This window comes from Meleagris gallopavo, chromosome 6 (assembly GCF_000146605.3).
Source record: "Meleagris gallopavo isolate NT-WF06-2002-E0010 breed Aviagen turkey brand Nicholas breeding stock chromosome 6, Turkey_5.1, whole genome shotgun sequence".
NCBI classification, from domain to species: Eukaryota; Metazoa; Chordata; class Aves; order Galliformes; family Phasianidae; genus Meleagris; species Meleagris gallopavo.
Genome location: NC_015016.2, coordinates 35943123 through 35952836, shown reverse-complemented (window position 1 = coordinate 35952836; position 9714 = coordinate 35943123). Strand labels below are relative to the sequence as shown.

The following is a 9714-nucleotide window of genomic DNA, read 5'->3' as shown; positions in this document are numbered from 1 at the left end:
ACAAAAGCGCTTAACAATAAATCCTAAAAAGAAGGCGTGAGGGTTCCTAAAAATAAAAATGACAAATCCTAAAATGAAATAAAACATCCTAAGGGGAAATCTTTCGGCGCCTCATCGCTGTCCCGAGCCGCTGGCAGCCTTCCACTGTGTGCGTCTGCACCGAGCCTGCTGCAGAGCAGCGCTGTGCTTCGTGCTGCGGGCTCTGCTGTCCCCGTCCCGGAGCGGCAGCGTTCCTGGGTGGACTCGGGGCTCAGTGAGGAGCATAGCGAGAGCTGGGCCTTCCCTGGCCGCATCCAGCCCCTTGCGACCGTAAATGTGTGCCCAGAAGGGCCTGTGCCCGTCAATTCCCAGTGTCACACTGATGTCACTGGCCTGGCAAGAGCCCACCGGCTTCTGCAGGCTGCCTGCTGGGACCAGCCTCGCGCACAGCCTCACGCAGACCCCGAAGCCTCAGCGTTGCCCTGTGCCTCTGACCGCAGTGCCTCCCAGTTCTGTCTGTGCAGGCCAGAAGTGCCGTGCGTGTCCCACACGTGTCCCTGCCGCTGCCGGCCCCGTCACACGGCTGCATTTGGACAGCGCTCGCTGCCCGCCGGCCTGGGGACGATGGGGAAGGGCTACAAGGTGGTGGTCTGCGGAATGGCGTCTGTGGGGAAAACGGCGATTTTGGAGCAGCTTCTCTATGGAAAGCACACTGTCGGTGAGGTTGGTTTTTGTTACTTTTTTTTTTTTTTTGTTTTCTGTATGGGTCTGTGTGTGTGTGTGTGTGTGTATCCTTTCCTTGGGCAGAAGGTCGTGTGTGGACCCAAAAGTGGTGACCCAGGGACACTCACTGAGCCGAGGGACGACAAGAGCATGGCTTGGGCTCATCTGGGCTCATCTCAAGGCCTTCTCTGGCACTTGTGGTCCCCTAATGCCTTCCAGAAGCGGTTTGGAAGAGCCCTTCTGTGGTGTTCCCGGTTCCAAACTACAGGAGTGCTTAAAAAGAAACAGACACAAAAGCAGATGCTTTGCTCACTGCCCATTTACATGAGGAGCATGCAAACAAGAAATATGTTGTTCCCTAAAAGATCAGAATCATAGAACCACAGAATGGCTCAGGCTGGAAGGCACCTTATAGCCCACACAGTTCCAACCCCATGCTGTGGGGCTGTCACTCACCAGCTCAGGCTGCTCAGGGCCCCATCCAACCTTCTCCAGGGGTGGGGCATCCACAACTTTCAGGGAAGCCTGTACCAGTGCCTCAGATGCTTTTGGTGCCTGAAAGGTAAATAGATATGATATTATAAATAGAAAGACTGCTTTGACTTTTGTCACGCCTTCTTAGAACTTTCCTTGGTTTGGTTTTGGCTCATGGTTAATCAAAGTGCTGGAAAGGAAAGCAGCTCTGCTTTAGGCCCCTCTCTGGGCTCCAAGGGCTGTGCAGGGGGAGCATGGAACCACCTCCCCAGGTATCAGATGAAGGACAGCTAATGGTGCTTGCAGTGTTGGGGATCTCAGGGCTTTGACAGAGGGCATCCAGTTTCTGTTCTCTAGGCTGGTAAATTCAATGCTGGAGTGAGATGTTGGATAAATATTAAGATTTCTAGCTGGCTGCTTGGCAGGCATCTGACAGGAATTTGCTTGCAAATCATGATGCTGAGCTGTATGCTAATATCCTTGTTTCAAAGGAGGATTTCCTCTAATGTTGCGGCAACACCTGCTTCCAGCATCCTACCAGCATCCTGCACAGCTCCCTGTAGCTCCCAGCACGAACTCCAATGCCTGCAGGCTGTGAATTTTCCCTTGGCCCGCCCCTCACCTGCCCTGCCAGGTGACCCTCAGTGCTGCGCTATCCCTGCTGCCCTCCGCTGCTCCCCATGCTGATCCCCAGGAGCTATTTCTGGCTGCTCCTGAGCGTGGCTGCGGTGGCATTGCGTAATGGCAGGATGCTCACTGACATAATGGGGAAGGCCGCGTGCATGTCCCCGATCACTCCCTGATGCTCTGCCTGGCTTAGCACCAAGCGGCACAGACCTTCCCCTCCTCTCCCAGGAGCTTTGCTTTCTTTTTGTCATTGCTTTCCAGGGTTAATAGCGAGCCACAAGCCTATCAGTGCCAGCGAGCCTGCTGCCGGCTTGCCTTCACAAAGGAGTGGTGGCACAGCTGCTGCAGGAAGTGATTAGTGTCCTCCGAGGTTTCACGCTGCTATACTGAGCCTTGGCTTTGAGCCCGTGCTCCTGGCTGTGAGTTGAGAATGCTGCTGAAGGCCCAGCAGCACTGCGGGGTTTTTCCTAGGAAAATTTCCTCTTTCGGCTTGCTCCCTGGCTTGTCATGGATGAAGTCCCTGCATGGTCAGCAGCTAGCACTCCTGCAAACGACGTAAAACTGTTAGTGAGTGTCCAGAGGAGGGCTGCGAAGATGGGGAAGGGTCAGGAAGACAAGATGTTTGAGGAGTGGCTGAGCTCCCTGGGTTTGCTCAGCTCAGAGCAGAGGAGCTGAGAGGAGGCCTCATGGCAGCTGCAGCTTCTCAGAGGGAGTGGAGGGGCAGCGCTGAGCTCTGCTCTCTGTAACAGTGACAGGGCCTGAGGAAACGGCGTGAAGCTGTGTCAGGGGAGGGGCAGCTGGATATCAGGAAAAGGATGAGGTGAGTCCTTGGCTGGCAAAGGAAGCTGATCTCACCTAACATCAGTGGTACCCGGCACTGTGTGCCCCAAGGGAAGTTATTACTGGCTCAGTTCAGGCACACGGTGTGTCTGCAAAGAAGGAAGGTGCTTTTCCTTCAGCAGTGCCTCTGCTCAGTGAGGGCTTAGAAAGTAGTATCCTGCCTTGGGAATGCCTCTGGTACCTCAACCTGTGGTGAAGCTGATCAGCTAAAGGGAAGGAGATGAGAACTCTTCTAATAGAAAACACTGTTTTCCTTATCTCTGCCTCCTGACTGCACAAATAGCTGTATGGCCAAGTTGCTCATGACCAGCTGCTTCAAGTCATCTAGCTAGCTGGGAATGAAAACTGTATGTATGAATGAAAACTGGTTAGAACCCACAGTCAGAGAATTTGCCTTGTCGGGTCTCAACTTGGGGGACCTGGGGTTTTGGCTGAAAGACTTTCACAGCTCAAAGATTTGGGGACTCATAAACCGAATGAAGCATTCACAGACCTTTGTTTCTTAAATAAATAGAACTGGAGTCAGCTTTGGTTTTTAGAAATGCATGAAAGTGAAGCCAAGCTTATGTAACAGAAGGTCACAGCCATGGCTCTGGTTGATGGGACCAGTACCTAACTAGGAGCTAAATCCAGACATGTCAGCTCCTGTCGGTCCAGCTCCAAAGAGCTGTACAGCTCTTCTCTGAGTCGTGTATTTCTTCATCTTTAGCCCAGTTTTCAAAGAAACCATGACATTGATTGCTGTAATGCTAGTTTCCCTTTTCCCTCATGGCTTCCAAACCTGAAAGCTGGTTCCATCTGTCCACTCATCTGCATCACAACAGTGGATACTTCCAAATCCGTTTCTGTAGTTAAGGAAAACAGTGGCAGGAGAGAAAGCAAAGCCACCTGTGCTGTGGCAGCATGTGGGCAGCAGGTCCCAGCGGAGCTGCCTTCACCCCTGGCAGAGGGGCAGGACAGCGGGGGACAGCCGTGAAGTCGGCGGCATGGCGGGGGAGATGGTGGTGCCAGGCACCGGGCTTCCCTCATCGGTTTTCTGCTGCTTTTACAACAGCTTGCCCAGCACATGTCTGAATGGAGGTCAGGAAAGTGTTGGGATGGGATGTGCTAACCAGATAGCGGTGTCAGCAGGATTTGGCTAACGCACAGTCTGGGCTTTAGAAGTAAAGCCTAGAACAAAGTGACACGGGTATGACTGAAAACTGTGTTTGTTGAGTAACCTACTTGCAGTGCTTCCTCCCCCTGCGTATGCAGGTGAAATTTCACCTCTGAAAACTGATCCTAATGCACAAATTCCAGCTCCTTCCAAAGTGTCACATCCCCCATTCTGCCATTTAACATCAAAATTTGTTGCTCTGTTCTGCTGACTTGCCTCACAGATCTTAATTTTTCCTCTTCGTTTTCAAGGAGGATGTTAAAAGACGTAATTTCCACTGCTACTTTTAATGCCATTAGGAAGAGACTGTCACAGGAGAATGCAGATATATTAAAGACTGCTGAATTACAGTGCAGCATTTAGGTGATAAAAACCTGCCCAACATTATTCATAGCTTTCTAAAAAGAAAATGCAGGTACTTATGGTTCATTCCTTCTTGCCAAAACAATATTTACTGATGCTAGATTCTTCCTTGACCTGTCTGTACAATGAGATGAAGCAGAGCAAGAAAAAATAGTGCCATATCCAGAAGACCTACTTTCGTCTTTAAAAATGCCCTTGTAACACATTCTCCAGCTGCACAGAGTGTGTTCACCCTTTCTGTTTTTATTAACCTTCGTTTTGTTCTGCTCTTAGTTGTGCTTTTGCATGCGAGCATGGCTATATTTGGAGGCAAAATAAATTAATTGGTTGCAAACTAATAAGAGTTTTGATCTATGCTGGCTGCACAAAGAGGGGTAAAGAGAACAGCTTGTGCCACTTTCCTGCTCAGGAATGCTGCATATATCATGGGAAACCATGTGCGTGGGTGGAATTCTTTAGCTTGTTTGTCAATGCAAAGTATTTTGAATACTGTCACTGAATATAGCAAAATCCTTACTTTCGCAGGCCAGATAATCCCTCGTGTTTTCTTAAACAATGCACTAATATGGTCCCCTTTTGGCAGACAAAGGGAACAATGCGGTACTCGTTACTGTAGCCCTGCACCAGCAAACAGTCCCTGTGTATAGGAATGCAGTGGAGGCAAAAACATGCAGTGGTTTATGAGAATTCTTCAAACTAACCCTGAAAGTAACCCAGTTGCATTATGCAGTCTGTTGGGACCTGCAGCCATATGGACCTGCATCCAGGGTGATCACAAAGCTAAGGAGATCCATGTGTTTTCAAGGTCTGTCTGGGAAAGTAAGGTTTTAATTAATTCAGAGTACGGTACCTCATATTACCTCCCATTTACCATGGGAAAGGGAAGGAAGGAGAGTTAGTATGCAGATAGTTACCATGGAGCAAGTGATATATATGGGAGCTTGATACCTTGTGCATGCTCTTACCCTGCAGTAAATGAGCTCGCTCCTATTAGCAAATCTGAATCATGTTAAATCCCTAAGGGATGGTAAAAGCTCACTGTGTGTTTGGGTAAATATAGAATGCAACTTTGCTTGCATACAAACATCCTCACACCTGTGGGGCTTGGTTTCACTTCTTGGTTAGTTGTACCAATGCATGTTCATTTCCAGAACTGTTCCTTTGGCTCCTGCTTCTGCAGTACAATCCAGCCCAGCACGAAGCTGAGGAGCAGGCTCAGGATGTCAGTACTTGCCTCTCTGGTGTTCCTTGGCTGTTTTTCCCTAAGGGTATGTTTGGGCAGGCCGATTTGCAGTGTGTTTGGCAGAGAGCTGGTACACTGGGTGGTTGGAGTTTGGGAAACCTTAGGGAAGAGCCATATATCTTATCACATCCTGTACTTACATGTCGTATAGATTAATTTTACAGGCTCGTATATTAGATGGTTGTATTTACATAGTGTCACAACTGTAAAGAGCTGGCATGGTGATCTATGGATACAACCCTTGCATGACAATTGAGGTTGAATGCAGGTCAAATCACCCTGGAAAAATATGAGCTGAAAGCTATTGCAGGGTAAAGTTCTGCTGCACCACAAGCATTTATTATAGTGGTGCTGTACTTACGCCAGCTGACCCTTCCTGCTTGTTTTAAAACAGGTTTAGAAGAGGGTGCCACAATGGAAGATGTGTACTTGGCATCGGTGGAGACGGACCGAGGTGTGAAGGAGCAGCTGCGGCTGTACGACACCAGGGGTCTGCAGGAGGGCGTAGAGCTGCCGAAGCACTACTTCTCTGTTGCTGATGGCTTCATTCTCGTGTATGCCATCACCAGCCTCGAAGCCTTCCAGAGAGTTGAACAGCTCAAAAAAGAGATTGATATCTTCAGAGACAAAAAGGAGGTAAATGCGTGGTGCCCTAGCTGCTTGCTTATTGGCGTATCAGTGATAGGAAGTTAATGTTATAAAGCATAAGATTGGACTCTGTAAAACTTACATAGAAAGGAAAACAAGCGTACCCACAGCCTTGGGCAATCCAGCCGAAGGGAGCTTTCTCATGATGGGAAAGCCTCATTCTCATGCTGTGCAGCTCAAACAAGTAAAGTGTTGGGTTTTTTTTTCTTACTTCCTCTACCACAGCTAAAATCCAGTTAGCTGAATGCATCAGCTTGGACACTTATGAGTAATAAACCATATGGTCTATAGCAGTGCAGATCTTATGTTATTTTTTTTCTTAGGTATTGTACACGGGAAGTCAAGTGCACAGAACAATGTAACGAAGAACATTATTTTTGTTTGTTTTGTATTCACATACTTGATGGCTTACAAACTAGTGTAATTGACAGTGGGTCTCCCAGACATTAGTCAATTGGCAAAGCAGCTTTAATGTATCTTAACAACCATATTGAATCAATTCAATTGTGTGAAATGACTGCTCTATTTTCCCTTAGAAAGCAGCTAGTGTTTTCAGCTGACAGTGTTCTAGCTTAGCTAAACAAATATAACTTGCATGTGGCATTAGCATTATGGCTTTTCTTATAGTATCTTTGTGTTCTCCAGTAGCTTTCCCTGCTAAACGTCTTTAGCCTACAGCTCTCTAAATGTCTATTTTATGCTGTTTAGAAAAAGAAGAAAGTGCATGAAGAATTGATTGGGTAATGGTAGGGAGAGACTTTCCGAAGAGTAACTTGGGCAGTACTTGCAGAAGTACTGCAGGAAGGCAGGCTCAGAGCTTGATGGCAGTCAAAAATGGAGGTAGAGAGGTATGTTGGCTGGTGGGGCTGGCGTGAGCTGCATGCTGTCAGGGTACAGATGTCAGGAGTATGGCAGTTGGCCACAGCCACCCTGCAGGACCAGGGGAGGTGACAAGCAGGGTATTCACCCAGACACTGTGTATCTTGAGGGTGACGCAATTGAAAAATAGTGGTGCCCACAGCAGGCTGGATAAGTCAGTTTTATTCCTCTGATTTCTATTGCATACAAAATACTCTCTGAAGGTGAGATCAAGAGTCCTTAAAAAAGCACCAGCAGCCTTGAAGTCTCTGCAGCCATAACCAAATTCAGGATGCATCTCCATCTGTGGTGCCTCTGAGCTGGCAAGCCTCTGCCCCGCCAAGCAGCACAGCCCTGTACCATGCAGCCAGGGCTGTAAAGCACAGGAGGCAGCCTCCTGCCTCTCCTTAAAGCTTGGCCTATTTTTGTACTGAATGGAGATTGTCTTCTCTCATACTGGCAGAGCCATAGGCAAAATTCGGTTGGTAAAAGTACTGGAAAATGACAGCTTCTTACAAAGGGGTGAACACCTACTCAAACAGCATGGGCTGCTGTAGAAAGGAAAGGGAGCCTCAGAGCTCGCAGGAACAGGACAAACATCTCTAGCTAGAGAGAAACAGGAGACATCCCAGGGGCAGCCTGATGAGCAGGAAAGGGCTTGTGGGCGTGGCCATGGCCAAAAGCCCAGTCGTGGGGAGAGAACTTCATTATTTTAGGTTCGTCAAACCACTGTGGAGTACAGAGATGAGACCAGAGTTCAAGTAAGGACCTTGCACTATAAATACAGGCATGATTTCTCCCATTGACTGATGCTGTTAAAACATTTTTAGAAAGTGATTAAGTTAAACCAAGCAGAAACGGTAGCTTTAAGGGACTACATTCAGTGCTGGCTGAAGGAGAGGCAGCAGGCTGTCTACACCTGCTGCCTGGGGCTGGGAGGCAAACAGGCTGGGCAAAACCCTTGTATCCACGCCTTCCCTGCTGCCATAAACCATTTTCATTTCTCAAGCATCCACAGCTCTGACTGACTCAGATGCCACACTCACGTTATTTCTCTGGGGCAGCTCAATCTCAAAGTAAATGGAGAATAGGACTGTTTAACTTCTGCTCTTTTGGGTATGGGTATTCCCTTTAAGCAGCCTGTGGGCTAAGTCTTGCATATCTTATGACTGAAGCAGCTCCCAGGCCGCAACTAGACAAGGCAGGTTTGAACCCCAGACCCTACTCTTCCAAATCGTATGCAGCTTGCCTTGTGCCAGTGCTAAGTTAAAGAACAGGCCTGAATTGTGTTACTGATGTCTGCTGTTTGTTTAAAGGCACTGTGAACAGTGGATGCTGTTTTGCACGAAGCTCATCCGTTCGTTTCATTTGTAGGTAACAGTTATCATCTTGGGAAATAAAATGGACCTCCTGGAGCAACGACAAGTGGAAACAGAAGCAGCGCAGCAATGGGCAAGGGCTGAGAAAGTGAGACTGTGGGAAGTGACTGTGACAGATCGGAAAACACTGCTTGAGCCATTCACCTTCCTGGCGAGCAAACTCTCCCAGTCCCAGAACAAATCAACGTTTCCCTTGCCTGGAAGGAAGAGCAAAGGGAATAACTGCGATAACTAAGCTCCCTTTAATGCTGTCTGCTGTAGCCAGGTGCAGCCTAAATCCTTTCTATGCCTTTCGCTTCACGCGGTTTCACTTAAAGCAATAATCTCATTCAGCAATAAATCAGCGAGCTTATGGCTAAGAGGTATTTTTCCTTCTCGTGGACTTGGCTTGAAAAAGTCACTGGTGGTGAAGCCTTAAAAAGCACTTAATGTTGGGAGTTACCTTGCAATAAGGCCGAGGAGGGGAGAAGAAGGTGGGAAAGAGACATGGGCTTACCTCTTCTGCAGGGTCTTAGACTGTTCCTAGGTACAACCCCATAGAGAGAAACAATCCTTCAGATCTATTGCACTTGTCACACACAGAACTACCTGTAGTGAAGCTGTCAATGTGGAGAGAGGATATGTCTGAGACAGCAGCAATCCTTTGACCTTAAGCAGGGAGCCCCTTGGCCACAGGGTTTTGGATACTGCAGGCGGCTCAGGTCAGGGTGTTGTTGCAGGAGAAGTGTTGGGGCAGGAGGAGTAAATACAAACAGATTTAGATTCTAGAGCTCTGCTAGTGTCTGAAAATAAGAAAAGAGGGAAACAATGTCTCGTGGGAGATCCTAGACCAGATCTACCCTAACATGAAGCTTGTCAGCAAAGTCTGGCAAGTAGTGCCTTCAGCTCAGAAATTTATTTGTACAAACCAGAAAAGCTCTCACAGCACTCATTAATTTAACTGTGACCTGATGGACAACATCGCAGTATGAAGTTTTGTTCCAACATGTCCAGTGCAAATCAGTCACACTGACATAGGTGCTAATTTTATTCAGAAATGGTATGGAACAACTTGGTAAGCAGGAGGTACCTCACCAGGCTCTGCTCAGTGCCTTGTGAAATATTCCTGCCCAGCTGGAGAGTGAAGCCACAGCAAACCACAGCCTGAACAAGGCTGCAAGCTGGAGTACAGCCAGTACAAAGTGCTGCACTGCTTGGTGAGAGGGGCTGAGGAGTAAAGGTTGCTGCCTGTTGGGAACAACCTCACAGCAGATGCACAGAAATCCCTGTACAAATGGCCTTGATCTTAAAGTGCTGTACATCATACAGCAGCAGGAGCACAGCTTTATGCACTGGATTTGACACTCTGCATTGGTAAACCTGTTCCAGGTCAGCCTGTTAGCAAACCAAATAAAACTGACTATAAAAGGACAATAGTGGCTGTT

The 9714-nt window shown here is 48.0% G+C and overlaps 1 protein-coding gene across 1 annotated transcript; it reads left to right on the top strand.

Moving 5' to 3' along the window:
* Positions 1–40: 40 nt before the first annotated feature.
* On the top strand, positions 41–8649 carry NKIRAS1 (NFKB inhibitor interacting Ras like 1). Its single transcript, XM_003207187.4, has 3 exons — positions 41–697; positions 5800–6041; positions 8286–8649. Exons 1-3 carry the CDS (start codon positions 604–606, stop codon positions 8523–8525), a joined length of 576 nt encoding a protein of 191 aa, XP_003207235.1. The 5' UTR covers positions 41–603; the 3' UTR covers positions 8526–8649.
* Positions 8650–9714: the final 1065 nt, after the last annotated feature.

What these genes read in the sequence shown, in the direction of transcription:
- NKIRAS1 (XM_003207187.4), top strand. Translation starts at nt 604, where the DNA reads ATGGGGAAGGGCTACAAGGTGGTGGTCTGCGGAATGGCGTCTGTGGGG. An exon ending in CTATGGAAAGCACACTGTCG is followed by an intron (nt 698 to 5,799) that starts GTGAGGTTGGTT and finishes GTTTTAAAACAG; the next exon opens with GTTTAGAAGAGGGTGCCACA. An exon ending in TCTTCAGAGACAAAAAGGAG is followed by an intron (nt 6,042 to 8,285) that starts GTAAATGCGTGG and finishes TTTCATTTGTAG; the next exon opens with GTAACAGTTATCATCTTGGG.